This window comes from Spodoptera frugiperda, chromosome 4 (genome assembly GCF_023101765.2).
Source record: "Spodoptera frugiperda isolate SF20-4 chromosome 4, AGI-APGP_CSIRO_Sfru_2.0, whole genome shotgun sequence".
In the NCBI taxonomy this organism is placed as follows: domain Eukaryota; kingdom Metazoa; phylum Arthropoda; class Insecta; order Lepidoptera; family Noctuidae; genus Spodoptera; species Spodoptera frugiperda.
In genome coordinates, this window is record NC_064215.1 from 3,740,311 (window position 1) to 3,756,618 (window position 16,308).

Sequence of the window (16,308 nt, forward strand, 5' to 3'; positions counted from 1 at the left end):
ATTAGTCCGTCAGTAAGGTAATAAAAAAGTATTAGACACGTATTTTAAAGATAACAATACTTTTTGTAAATAAAACTAATCAAACTTTAGGAGTGGGAGCAAATACGTCATTTCATCGTATAAAATGTACCTAGAAGCCACGCAATATTTCAAATCGATATATCTGCGAAAGTATTTGTTTCCGTAGGAAAATAAAAAATACGTGTCTGAAATTTTAAAATAATCTACAAGATGGACATTAAAATAAAAATTAGTCACATACCCTATTTATCTATTTGCTGTTCAGTTTCGTGCAAAATACCTGGATTGTATTGAATACTTAAGTCAATAATAGAAATGACTTTCAGTACAACTGACTTCATCTTCTTTTGACTTCATTTCGTAGGTCATGCCTACTTTTAATTTGAACGAAAATCTTACATATTAAAGCACATTGTAGAGCTAAAATTATAAAAACTAGTTTGAAAAGGTTACTTGCGAAGAGTAACGCATGTTAGGCCGCATTCCTACAGATAGAGGTACAAAGATTTTGTTAATTTTGTCGATGACTAAGCATCCATTTTTATTTATTTTATAATGACATGAAACTACGCAATACGCATGTTGGTATTAAAATGTTAAGAGGTTAACTATATTTATTATATTTCCTTTGTTTAATATCTAATTTATTAAGTAATCACAAGTAATAAATAAATATGTACAACTTACTATAACTATAAACCAATAAAAAAATCTCTGTCACTCAGAAACATTCCCAGAAGACTGGCCGCATTACCACGTTGAATGGCAACGCTTATCTTCTGACCGAAGAAATAGCCAGCCTAATGGTCGTGGAGTTTTCAAATTAGTTTTAATGTAGATACATCAATATAATAATTAAAATGTATTTCTCAATCTTCCAAATTGAATCATGGTCATTTCAATGTTGTTTCGTTTAATTAATTCATGATACAAAAGCAAAATATTAAAATAGTCTTGATATTAATAGTTGCATTGATAATTATGTATATTTTATACCTATTGCATGTATTTTTAACTTGATGCGATTTTTTGTTAGTTGAAACTGGTTTAATCTGGTTCAACTAAGTATGTGGTGTCGTTTTTTCAAAGTTATTTTGAATACCTAATAGACTAGATTTTACCGATTAAAAATGCAATTTTATATAGTGAGGTAATTCCGTCATATTATACAGAAAGTGACATCAAAATAAACGATATTTTTCTTGTCTCCTGCAAAGACTTTAAACAACTTGTTTAAGTGTATTTTTACAATGATTAGCATCACTTTTTTCTCAGTACTAAAGACCAGATGACCCACTTAAATGCAAAAAACAAAACACCCATAATGTTGCATAACTCATCCTATTAACGTTACAGTGAACTAGGTCTGATAACAGTTTTTGCTGAAGTTTCACTAAATCTTCGAGTTTTTCAGTGAAAAAGTTAGCTAAAGTGCTAACACAGCAACTGAAAAAACGTTGCAAAAAAAACGATCATAGCGAGTTTTTCGTTCATCATCGTGTGGATCAATTTACTACAAGTTTATTGGCACAATCCAGTGAAAATAGATGGTGAAAATACTTCACTAGCGAAACATAGACTTAAAAATGTATGACAGCCTCAAAAATTCAAATATTTCGTCATTTTCCGTAGTAGCACAGAATTTTGACGTAAGTAGATACATCCGGGGTAGAACAATAAGCTTGTTGACCTTTATAACATATCTTTGACACTTCGCGACGTTGTATATGTTATATGTTGCCCCATAGAAGGGTAAGACAGGAGTGTTAATATTATGTTAAATAAGTAGTACCTAAATGCATCTCACTATTGTCCAAATACTCAAACGCTACTCAATTTTAAGACGCATTCAAGACTAGTTCTGTCGCTAGCAATTCTTTATAAAATGTCAGAGATAGCACGATATTTAAGTACAACTTAAAATTGAGTAGTATTTCTATATTCGGGCGTAACTGCATCACTCATATCTTACTTGAACAATAAAATATTTCATGAATATATCTGTGTACGAGTACCTATAGCATAGAATTATGCTCTATAACGCTTCACGAAGTAATCCCTGCGATTCAAAGCATGTGGTTGCGTGTTACACATCACCTAACTACGTGATTACATACATCGTAACCGTACTTCCATAGAAACTCAATCACTGTTACACAACACACGAAACAGAGCCAACAACAAACAAAACCATAACATGATAATAACACAAATAATTCTCTTACATACAAACTTTCTACGTTATTAGCCGTATGTATCATGTACTCAAGTACTCATGTAACAGAAACACTTGACGGCACTTTGTCATTATAACAGGTTTCCATAAACGTCCCATTTATGCCCCATTACGGGACTCACGCAATCTCGAGCGACCTAACACAACACTTTATTACACACCGATTCAAGAAGGTCGAGTTACGAAATCGATAACGCATCGTTTTGCCAAATCGATTCTTCGATCCTTTAATATCGAATCATTAGTCAAATAAATGTCTGATCTCCTTAGTCATTAAAGTTAATTGGCAAGCTGTTACATGAGATTTATTAGGGAAACGAGAGGAAACGATCACCAGAAAATATTTAAACTTGACCTTTTTATTTTTCATATTTTCGAACTAAATCAATCAATCAATCAAAATGCTAAAAATATGTTCCTTTATGAGTCCCATTATGAGTTATAATTAATACATTTTTGACATTTTTAATCCAAAATTAGATTACCTATTAATGGAGCTTTGACCTCATAAAATCAAATTACCTATTTTCGGAAACATTCAGATTCTTGTGTATCAATTTGTATCGGTATAATTGCCTGCATTGATAAAACATCTGTCGCATTGGAGATTAAATTGATTAGATTTCCAAAATAAATCTTTTAATCCATTTATTTGATTGGTTTTGGATCGTTTTGGCACACAAGGATGCGACTCGCATTTTTTCAACGTTATTAATTAAGCTGTCCTTTTCAATCGATTGATTTGTCATTTGGTAATTTGCATATTATGTCATCTTTGACCCACTAATTGAATGATGTCTTCTTGTTCGCAGAATGTTCAAGCTGTAACGATGACGACCTCGGCGTGACGCGGTGGACAATGCCTCTACTCAAATCTGGAGAGAAGAAATATTACCTCGGTATCTTCTTTAAGGTAAGAACCCTAATTGTATAATAGAGTCGAAGATTTTCCTAGAAACTTTCAAATACATAATGGACACCCTTTTATATCAAGCTGTAACTTTGTTAAATATTCAGTACCTTTAGTATGAGTTTGCTTTACGTTTAAAGTAATCGAGAGCGCTCTGATCGGCCGGGTCGAATAAACCAACCAATCAGAAAGCTGAATGCTCTCTTATTTAGATTAGTTTCAAAGCAAACTCGTACTAAGGGTACATGACTTCTTGCAAACAATGCACCAAGAAACAAGAGTACAATCAACACCTGCGGAGCTGTGCAATAAATAACAACACACCTACATAGTACTACGCAGTCCACGCACTCATTAATTACAATCTAACAATATCTTGGCCATTGTTGGTTGTAGCTTAACCCGTAGTATGCTGGAGTGCAAATCTACGTAAGACACAATGAGTTTTCTATTTCTCATGTACCAACAAAACATAGATTATTATATCCTTTACCTTACCGTGATTGCACCTTTATTTGTACCTAGATGCCTTCCTATTCTTCCACTTTAATATGTTACTAAAAAAAATCCAAATTAGTACTTGAAGCTAACTCTTCATGTTAACTAGTTATTAGCAAATAATGTAAGTAAAGTATGGCCTTAGCACAAAGCCTTCAAGCTCGGTATCAAGTATGCATTATCAGTATTCAAGCCGACATAACCGCATTGTTTAGATAATATCGTTGTACAATAATATTAGGTACCTGCATATTGCATTCCTACTAACAGCAGTCATGTAGTTGGTGAAAAACTTCTTCTAATGTCCACGTAGCGACATTAAACCTGCCTATTGTTTTTGACGAATGCATGTTATCGTCAAATGACGCAACGTGAACAGTTAGGTTAGGTTTCTCTTCTATACATCTACTCGTAAAAGAATTAGGTTCAGAGTAGACAGTTATATTAAAATATTAAAAGCCCTTTTACATGGTAATTACTACTTACAACATAAAGTATTCGTGATAGTTGAAATTACTTGTCCATTTAAAAAAGCATTCTTTAAAATGGCATCTTCAGAGAATACGATTACATTAACACAAAAAAATTAAATTAGAATAGAGAAGGAAATACAAATCATAAATCTTGAAGTCCAACCTGCATCGTATTGACTGCAAAATCAACTTTTAAATTTCGCAATCGTTCATTAATTAGTAAGACTTGAGAATCTGCCCAGGCGTTTCACAAGCCGCGGAAGTTTTACGATTAGATGAGATTCGAACATTGCGTTAGTTATATCACCAAATTTGTTTAAGGAAAAAGGAAGCCGGATATTAAAAACATATCTAGACGATGGTACATGTATAATTTTGTTGCTGGTATACTATAATCTTGTGTTGTCCTACTTAATACTTTATACTCGTACATTTGTAGAAACTTTATGCAATAGATGTGTTTATGATGAATGAATTGTAACCGTAAATAATATGAATCGGGAAAACATCAAACTGTATGAAGGCTTTAGATTAACAAAGATTCAATCAAGTTCCAGTACAATACTTTACAAAACAAAACCAAAAAGGTTGCATTCTATTATACTTGATCCATTAACTTTCAACATTTAACAACCCACTTCACGTAAAATCTTGAAGCATAATTACCTAGATTCCCCAGAATATAATTAGTCATACATTCAAAAGCAAATTAACGGAATCGATTTGTCATTTGGTGCGGACGCCCGAAGGCTGCGCGTACGCATCTGTGCGATGACGACGGTGACGTAACACCGCGTGGAGTGTTGATAGATCGCAGCTTTCTCTTTCGCTAAATAATATACTCGTACGTTGTATGGGTGTTACATGTAAGTGAAAATATGTTTTAAAATTGGTTCAATTAACTGTTAATTTCTTTTTGATTAGGGCCGGTAATTGGCGTATTGGTCGAAGACGTATCTAGTTGCCGACCACAAAGTTCTGGGTGTTTAAAGATATTCAATTTGTTTGCGTGATAAGAAACTTTAAAGCAGGATGTTACAAGTAATTAGTAATTACATCTTAGCTCTATCTACGCTTAAAAGGCGTAGTATTATATTTCGTTTTTGCAACGATCTCACAAGACCTTTAGATTTTCCGATTGAGCAATGGGTAGGCACGTAACAGGGAAATTCTTAGCACAAATAACTAAGCCCAAGCCCTCAGATTTATACATACAACTTGTATTACAATAGGTTCAAGACAAAATTTTGAATGGACAAAAATGACCCACTCATTACATGGGACATATAACACAAATGGTGAAAAGTGGATGCACAATGTATAGCGGCATTTCGTTTCGTGACGTAACGTGTGGGGATAAAAAGCGTGACGTTGCAAAAATTACGTTCACTATACTATAACCCCGAATGCATAATTTTATAGTTCTCGTTGATCTACGACCTCCGAGGAGAAAACTTGGCCAATGAATACAAATACAATACTATGCAAACGTGGAAATTTCTAGTTTTGTGTGTTAGTAGAAAATGAGATGTACAATGTACATAACTGCCAGTGGGTCAGGCAATCTGTGTGACATAACTGACCGGTTCTATCTGAATAACTCGTTAAACATCGCGTCACTTCTGCACAACTGTGTTGCACAAATATCTTAAAGTATTTATTGAATAGATTTTTATGACAGCAAAAAATTCACCCTGTTTCTTGAAAGACCAGAAAAAACTAGACTAAAACTAAAGAATTCGAGACTATAGAGGAAGGCGTCTTGTCAGACTTACTGAATTAACTTTACTAGTGGTCGCCTAGTGGTCGAAATTCAACCATATACGATTTAATTTACAATACCACTTAACATACGTTCAAGGATAATTTTTATTTAACTCAAACTCAAACAAAACTCTTTTATAAAACTCTTTTCATATAAGACGTGAGAATATCATCGCAATGTCTATCGATTTTGACGTTTTGTCAAATACGATCAGATACTTTGCATGTGTGTGTAATGTTTTATTTATTGATTTAATGTACTTTATAAGCATTATTTTTGAAAAATATTAGCGTTCCGCACTTCTCCTGCACATAAACTATAAGTGTACCAAATTTTATGCTCCTACGTCCGCGCAATTTTCGTAAAAAGTGGTCCAAAGTTTTTGCATCACGTATTAATATATAGATATGAAATCATTATAATAAAAGCTGAATTAACTTTACACTTGAAACCTATTGACACTGTGTATATTAATTTTATATTAAAAATATTGTGGTTTCTTAAAGCGTCGTCACGCCTTTAATTTATCCCGAAGGCGTAGGCAGAGGTGCACATTATGGCACGTGGTACCACTGTACATACAACGTACACCTATTGTTCACAATTGATGTTGTAAGTCCCATGTAATAAGTGGTGGGCATATTGCCATATACCGTCTCATTCATTTATTTCCATTTCTTAAAGCATATTCAGAAATTCACTGTTTCTCCTGAGGAACCATTCTGATAGCTGTGCTTAAATCCCAACAGAAGTATCAAGCATAACAATATTAGTTACAATGTCATATACAACTATTAACAGCATAAACATAGGAATAGAACGGAACAGATGCTAATTTCTAGGCATTTCTAAGTAGCACCAAGTCTCTGGGGAAAGTTACGTGAAGTCTTGTCACTACTTAGAACATTTAACATGCAATAGTTTGTAGAATGTGACATAAACTTTGTTTAATACCTGAGGTAACTGACTTTGAAGCTACTCATACAAACAGCCCGAAAAGTGAAACCAATATTTACATGATTCTAATAGGTTAGTAGGCTTCTCGATTGCACTTTTGGCGCAGTGGCTGAACAATTGGCTACTGTGCAACGTGTCGTGGGTTCGATTCCTGGACGGAACAACTCTTTGTGTGATCCATAGATTGTTGTCTGGATGTGATGTGTATGTGAAATTGTATAAACATACAGTTAAACGCATCCACGACACAGAAAATCCTAGTGTTGTACAAAGGTTAAAAAAGAAGCACCTACCAATTTTAACTAACTTTTCATTGAAAATCTAAACAATCTAACGAATATACTTATATAAAAAAAATCAATCATCCAAACATAAAACCTTACCTTACCTACCAAAGACGGTAATAAACATAAAGTCCCGACATTTTTCTGAAATACGGCGTAAGAAATCTTGAATTCAACAATCACGCTTGCTGCAACCAACGAAACAGCCTTGCACATGACCTTTTCATGCAAATATACATAAAAGATGATGAATCGATAGACCGTTGTCATTGATTGACATATTTGACATGACTTACAAGAGGGCTAGGCCGTATTTACAGACATGCTAAAACCGCAACACAACAAACAAAACACGAGTCTATGTAAATGCTAATCATTCAGCCAATGAGAGCCTTTAAATAGACGAAGAATATTAAAAGAACCGTTCCATATTAAAAATTTAAAATACAAATGGCAACAGAAAATCATGACGTCCAATACCTCTTGTTTCCCTCTTTCTACTTGCACATAATAGGAAATACCTGACACAGTTTTTTTTTCTACATCTCTCGATCAATACTGGTAGGAATAAAAATAGGGTCCCAACAGAATACTGGCAGCGTTTCATTCTCGAGAACTTTTTCAAAAGTGGAAAATAAATGTTGAAGATGCTGTTGTTATCGGAAAGAGACTGTATATAATAATGGACTGCTTAGTGTGTTTTTTTTATGGTAAGCCGGTAAACGAGCAGACGTATCACCTAATGGTAGGCAATCGCCACCGCCCATGGACACCCGAAACACTAAGGGCGTTACAAGTGCGTTGCCGAACTTTTGGGGGTTAGGAATTTGGGGGTTGTTGGGGAATCTGGGATTGGGTAATTGGGCCTCCGGTTACCGCACTAAAACAACGCAAGCATTATTTCACGTCGGTTTTCTGTGAGGCCGTGGTATCACTCCGGTCGAGCCGGCCCATTCGTGCTGAAACATGACTCTCCTAAACTTATATTTAATGTACATTGTTATTAGTGTTTGTTTAATTTTTGATTGAGTTTAATTTTGCTACAAGCCTCAACTGACAAGGATACGCCTTTACTTATATTTTCTAAACACATTAAAATTATTATGTCATTTAGCTTCCTATATAGGAATAGGAAATATCCAAACATACAAACAAAAGCTTATCAAACCTCAATGGGCCTACAAATACACCGCTACCCATCCGATATATCGTGGCACATAGACAAACAGACACGATGACGTTCAAGGGCCATTAACTCTACACCAGTCGTAAACAGACTGCCCGGCCCTAGTAGTTACATTCATGTTTTGTTGTGCCGTAAATAGCCAGCTTTTATTGTTACGAACTTTTACTTTATCTATATAGTTCATACATAAACTCTGTATAAATGCAAGACGCAAAGATAAACTGGTTTATGTAGAACTGTGACATGATTGGTTATAAGAAAGTATGTTAATCTATGATTACTTTTTCTTTAATCAATTCATTTCCGAAACATGTCTTTATGAAGTAATTCGACTGCACAGTTGACACGGTGTTTGGACCACTGGCTACCGTGCAACGATTCTATTTCGATTCGATTCTCGCACGGAGCAACTATTTGTGTGTTCCACAATTTGTTGCTTCTGGTCTGGATGTCATGTGTATGGGAAATTGTAGGTTTGTAAACGCACCCACGATACAGGACCAAATCTTAGTGTAATAAAATTACTGTATAGTTAAATCAAATGGGTTAGTATTTCTGATGACAGCAATATTAGTAATATTACAGAACCGAACTAGCTTAATGTTATAATCAAGTAGCCTGCTATCCATAACTCACACCACAAATGAGTTGGAAAATATCCACACAAAAAATAGACAGTGATAAACCAAAAAGCGTCGAGCACTCATGAATTTTAAGGCAACTAGTCAGTTTCTAGGGTATTAGCCGAGCTCCATTGGAGCGCAAGTAACGCGGGCTACTGCAAAATGTAGTGGAAACGCTGACTGACCACAGCCCTGCACTTTAAGCCACAGATTACAAGAGATTTAGTAACGTTGAGCCACACTAGGCTGAACTAGCGTGTTACGTTTGCTTTACTTTACACTTTTTAATCGAAACGTAAAGAGGATTACCTTTGGCTGAATGTAGCGCTGTCATTGCGTGTTCTATTTTTAAACAATAAATCTTGTGACACTTTGATTCAAACTAGTATCTGTGGTATATTGATTTGTTTATTAAGAACTGTAAAGAGTATGTATATTATTCACGTATACACTATGTAGGACCTACTCGTGTGTCAGAGGTCTTAGAAAGCTGAGTAAGCTAGTATGGGAAATGGCTTTTCTTACAAGTGCTTGATTTATTATAGATGCCCATAATTATTAGTCATTGATAATCTCATTAAATGTATCGGCCAAGGTTGATCTAAAATGTTAACAATGTCACCGTATGGTAGGTATTTCGTCTATCGACAACCTATGACCAAGCCTATGACGTGTAAATAATAGAACAGCTGAGAATTTCTTCAAACGGAAATTACAAGCATTACGACAAAATGCAAACATTCTTCTCTTATGAAACAAAGACTATTATGTTTCATTGCATCAGTACAACCACAAAGTAAATTGGAATCAATTTGGCAAACCTAACCTCTTCACTTTTCTTGACTACGACAAAAAATTACGCACTCACTATTTCAAAATTGTTAGTCACACCTCGAAATTCTTTATGATGTGAATAAATGAATAAAATTAAGTAGGCGCCGACGTAATAATAATGCATTAAACACTTTATGCAACGACAATTAGTTATGAGGTACGAACGAAGTAATTACAAAGATTGCGATATTCCAAAATTGAACTGAACTTTTTTAGGCTGTGACATGCTTACTTTTTTGGCGCGGTAAATTCAAATATCGAATGGGGGAAAATATGGCCGCCGCAACGACTGTTTTTTAATGAAATGTGATTGCAAAACGTATCTATATTGGGAAAAGTAAAGAATTTGACGTCGCGACGTTATATTACTTCACATCTCACGTCACACCACATTTCTTATTAGCCGGTTGCAGACGTCGCCGACGCCCATTACCTCCAGTGTAATTTGCACCGAGATTTGCAGGGCTGGCGGCTTCGATCAACAATACCAACTAGATATCGGGTCGGCGCAAAAAATACGTCTCGATAAATAACAGCTCACTTGAGACGTGAGCTCTTATTTTGTTTAGTTCACTTGTAACACGGCCAATGTAAACACATTTCACAATGCCGCAATGTGTATTCAAGAGTTGCAAAAATAATGCCCGAAAAAGCAATTGATCGGCCGGAGTGTCTTACTTTCGGTTAATACATATAAATTAAGTTATATTATAATTTTTAAACTAACAAATAATATTAATTTTTGAACAAAATTACCGATTTTAAATCACCGCTACAAACGTTTGGCCAAGATCGGCCAATACGTAGCCAAACTTTTGTGTAACAGAATAGTAGACGCATGGAGTAGATTTATGTTGTAGGTAATAATTTAAAATAATTTGTTACTAGAACTTTTATATAGGTTAATGCTACTTTTATGTCTTTTTTTTTGAACTCTCATTAGATAGTTACTTATTTCTTTTTTTTTAGTTTTCCTAGCAATCCGTTTACGTGTGCAGACTGGGTCTCGATTGTCGCCAGAGAAAGAGAAGATAACTTTTATATATATATATATAAGCCAGCTCAGAATTCGGTCATATGTTCAGATCACTTTGATAAATCGGATATATCCGGAAATACTAACCGACGTCGATTGGTTAAAACAGCAGTGCCTAACATAACAACATACATAATTTTAACTAAACTTTTACGTTCATATTATAAATTATTTTAGTGTTGAACGCGACTCCATACCTCCTGTAGTAATATTCGACAAAGCAAACTGACACGAAACAAAACGCTGTAGTTCACAAGGCCGTGACAGGAAATAGTACTTTATTTATTGCTATTTAAAGTTGATTTTACACTTAATGTTATTTGACTTATGTATTTTCATTTCTAAGTGACAGAATAGGTTTATTGCTTTTGTTACGAAAGATAGTAAGTGTAAGATAATATTTTGAAGTTTTGTGACTTTATTACTAGGTGCGATGGTTGAAATTAGATTAAACTTAAAACTGTTTTATAACTTTTCTCTTAGTACGTTAAAAACAAATGCAGCTATGTAGGTATAAATTCACGCGGACAGCATTTGGCTTTGATTTTGTACGTAACCCGTTATCTAGTTGGTATTGTTGATCGAAGGCTGGCGGAGATTTTCCGATCATTGACTACACGTGACAATTTATTAAACTCTTTTTAAATCTTCCTTGTTTCTGATGATTCCAAAAACCTTCAAATAAGTGTTCTAAATAAATGTTACATTTAAAGTAGTTTGGTGTATAAATATTTAACAATGTCTTCTTGATAGGTAAAAAAAAATCCAAATAACAAATAGTAAGATGAACAAAAATTAAATTTCGTAAACGAACGTCGTTACAAAAATAGCTACCAACTGATTTTTAATATTACCTTGACGCATTTGTAACGACTAGATAACAATGTATATAAATATCTATTCGCTAAAAAAAAAATATTGAGCAACGAAGCAACCAAATTCAACAATGTAAACAAAAATCCGTTTCGAATTACAAAAGAATTTTCTCTCATGCTCATCATGTCAAAATAATCGAACAAAATCGTTCGTTTAAAGAGTTTATAGGTTACCTACGGGTTATAAAATTCCTCTGCGGATTATAAACAATTGAATGCAGTCAGGTTGGAAAACAAAAGCCATAAAACTGACCGATGGGTTGAACATGTCATTAAATTCTTCAAAACCTGTAAAAACCCGCGATACATGTTACATGACAGACGAAATCTTTACTGATTTAAATAAATTATTGCGAGTTACTGACCTTTTGTTTTGCACGTGCATGCCTCGAATGGTGAATTATAAACAGATTTATGAAACAAGTTATTGGTAAAACAGAGATTTTGGTCGGATTATTGAGAACTAGTTGATGGAAGACATACTAAATTAATTATTATGCTTAATTAAATGCTTATTCACGTAACTGTTTGACGAGGAACTCGACTAGTTTCAAGCCATTCTAGAGGCTCATATTCATGAGCAGCATTCCGCGACACTCGACGCGGGGATTGATTAACAATATGTTTCAAATTTAGCTTGAAGAAATAATTAACAATAACAATTCAGTTTCAGTAATTAATATCAATGTCAAGTTAGTATCAACTCATGGTACCAACACAGAACTGAAGGTTAACACATGGAAACGCTCTTTAATATTTCAAATTGACCTTTATTTAAGGGACTTAACATGACACTAGATAAAACATGTTGTCTACTTTCATTATTCCTTAAATATTTTATGATTAACATGACTACCATTAACGTAACGTACTATTTATTATTAACGAAACTATCAATCAGCTTAGGAATCATATAAAATTGAACGAACGTCGCCATGTACTCTTTCTTCTGCTCATTACATTATTATTCTCAAATAAATATCAAACTAATAGTTAATAATCTTACTATAAATATTTAGATATAAATGGAAAAGTTTGTTGCGAGAGTTTGTGTTGTTGTGTGTACCTATGTTTGTTACTCAATCACGTCAATACGACTGAAGGGATCTGGATTAAAATAGGGACAGGGGTAGATTATGGTCTGAAATAAAACGTAGAATACAAAAGTATCCTACAAACGCGACAAAACTGTCGCACGTGAACGCAGATGAAGCCGCGTCACTGTAATCATAGTGAAAATAACATAACTATAACAAAACTTCAACTGTGGTATACAAATAGGAAACCTACGTGCCTGTGCCCGCAGCTCAACAATTTCCACTTCATGGCTTGGTGGATCCACAACCTAATTACGTGAGGATGTCGATGTACGGAGTACAGCCACGCTACAAACTAACCAGATGACTGTCCACTCTACTAGCATTGTAATTGGTCTCATATTTGTATCATGATGTAAGTAAAATGGAATTGAACTGGATAAAGAAGTGACAGAGACAGGAGTTACTTTTGTATTTATAAACCACTGATGGCGTGATGTTTAGTCTAGCTCTTCGATAAATGCACTATCAAATACAAAAAGAATTATTCATATCGGACCAGTATTTTCGGAGAGTAGCGCGTTCAAACAAATCAACTCTTCAACTTTATATATTAGTATACATAATAATATAGATAATATCAAAACTAACAAAGTGGTTGTATCTATTACAATAGGAGATGAAATGTTACGATATTGTAGATAGCATCTGTGATATAAGACAACATCATTTTGTTAACACTATCTTTCTACTTAAAACTCTTTCAATCTCACGAACAAGAAATTTTTCTTTAATAATTGTACGAGTATTACAATTATTAAGTTAATTTTGGAAATTCTCACGTTTTGTCAAACGCCCAGCGAGCACCCAGATTATGTATCCAAATGTAGGTTAATTCCGGTTTCCTAACAATCGGCTGTTAACATTATCTTCCGTCATTATTACATTTTTTTTCTCATCACCACTGCAGCCCAATTATGATAATTGTTATGATAATAATGAAGTAACGATTACTGATTTACATTGCAACATGTTATAAAAATTATGTTCGTAAACCGAAGAGGTTTGTCTGTGACATTGTTCATCAAGTCAAGCCGCCATTCATCATTAAAATTAGGACCAGTATCCTTAGTACAAGTTTTTATTTACGTGTATAGTAATCGAAACGAGAGCGCATTCGGTGCTCTGATTGGCCGGCTCGAATAAACCAACCAATCAGAGCACCGAATGTTGTCTCGTTTCGATTGCTTTAAACATAATGCAAACTCGTACTAATGTTACTGGCATCTCAGGTATACCACCACAATTCATCAAAACTGATTCAACAGTTTAAGATGAAACATTAACAAACAAAAACACTAACATCTATAATACGCACCTATGGATAAAATTACATCAAAAGCTCTTGAAAATTGCTCATATTCTACGTGTTAGATTATCCATTGCAAAAACCTTCTAGTAAGGTATTCATTCATAAAACCACTTGATGCTGAACAATGCTACATGAGTACAAATGATGTTAAGAGCACCACCAACACTTCATCTCTCAACAGTTGATCCCCAATATCAGAGAAAGTGGGTCTCGTTTCATAAGATCAGTGTATACAAACACACGCACATACTGTTTATTAGTAGAAGCTACATATGTATATGTATATCTACACACTTACACGACCGTACGCATTGTTCTAACGTTTAATTAATCTTGCTTATGTATGCATTTCGGTTGTGTAGTTCGCGTCATTCATCTGGTTACAGTCTTAGATGAATGGTAGATACAACACTATTACTGTGCTATTAAGAGCGTGGACCAATATACAAGTGATATATACGTTCACCGCGTCATGTGTCGCTGAATGCTGCTCTTGAACATGAGCCCCCGTTTTTTAAGGGGGGAAATAATCCAATGACTTCTCTCACAAGGGCGAGGCGAGAGGGAATGTCAGACCCTTATTGACTAAAAACCACTCTGTTCCTTCTCCTTTTTGTCGAGACGGAACCCCGGTAAACCCGCTAGGTAGTCCGCAGCTCCGGATGAATATTAGCCTCTAGTGTGGCTTGAAACTAGTCGAGTTCCTCCTCAAACTATTACATGACGAAGGAAGAGATAACATTTTAGTGATATACAACTTGATACAAGAGAAAGATCCTACCTCCGTTTTAACCATTTAACACATCCATAAAACATGTAAGATAATTTGTTGTAAATTGCCGGTAGTAAAATGAGATGTTAATCAACGTAATAATTGTTGACACCCTATCCGGGTGGGGCATAATTGCAATCGTCAATACGAATGTACTGGTACAATAATTACAGCAAAAATGATGCATAGCACACCAAACTACTTTTGCTTTCATCTGCAACTTTCGCCAATCACATTTTTTTTCTGAACATAAATTATCGAGACGACCAAACCATATGAGTAATGCCTCATAACTTGTAGCTACGTAATATGAATGATTGTAAAAACCTCCGCCCTAGGCTACATGCTACTTTTTCCTTTTTGCAACGATAATTAAAATAAATATTCTATTTCTATGGCGCCAAATAAACGTGCGAGGATCTAAGCTACATTTAGAATACAAAATAAAGCACCGAAGAGTCAGCAATGCAAGTAAATGGCACCTGTCCGGTCCAAAACGTGGTTCCTATTTCTATACGTGACTCCGAGTACAGGCAATTTATATCTCCACTGCGAAACAGGTTGAAAACGTCAAGTCAATAAAAGCAAAAAGCATTGGGTTCGTTCTCAGTTTAACGAAGTTTTTTGTAAATAGTTTCTATTCTGCACAGAATTTAGCGGCGAACACAACCGTGTTTTACTTATTTATACAATCACCTAGATCGTCCGTTACTCAATGTTTATTTACGTAATTTTTAATCCTTGGCTTGTTGAATTTTGTTATTGAATAATTATTAAATCTATCACACGTTCATTGTATAATTTACCGCTTACAACATATGACTCCACCTTTTTTAAATGGGAATCCCGAGAAATCTGCCCAGATCGTTAAATAAGGCGAGCGTGAAATACGAGCAGACTTGGGAGCGAACTTAACATGGTAATCTCCTTTGTAAGTACGTACTTTATGTCGTTTTGTCTGAAACAAATTGAGATATATGTTTAGACTTCAACGTGTTGTCCTAAACCGCACAAAACCTGCGTGTCTCCAGTCGGTTAACCGCGGTTTTACCTTTTGTGCTGCTAACCTAGTTAGTATGCGGCTTCCGTACTGCGCATGCGATTACTTTCAATGATTTCAGTCTAACATTGGCTTGAATCACACAAGTTCAACGTTTTCATTAAAATTCTTGAATAAATAGTTTTTATAAGGTTATAGTACTTTTGTTAGGAACCTAAGTTGGATTAAGGATACAACAATAAAACGCCCAAGCTACGGGTATTTTTCACGAATACTAATTTTTATACGCGAATAAAAAGTAAGTTTTTTGTTATAAAAGTTTTACGACACAAATAACTTGAATGACAATGACTCGTCGATAAATATATTTTTAACAATGCGCTTTTTCTCCGATTCTGACACGGCTGGCACGTAACAACTAAAGAAATA

At 34.6% G+C, this 16,308-nt stretch overlaps 1 protein-coding gene across 2 annotated transcripts in view; it reads left to right on the forward strand.

Moving 5' to 3' along the window:
- Positions 1–16,308, forward strand: part of LOC118272509 (low affinity immunoglobulin epsilon Fc receptor) — a 95,894-nt gene that overhangs the window by 77,397 nt on the left and 2,189 nt on the right. For both annotated transcript variants that reach the window (XM_035589068.2, XM_035589069.2), the window contains one exon: positions 3,070–3,170. In XM_035589068.2, the coding sequence (XP_035444961.1) occupies positions 3,070–3,170 (101 nt within the window). The remainder of the gene's footprint in view (positions 1–3,069; positions 3,171–16,308) is intronic.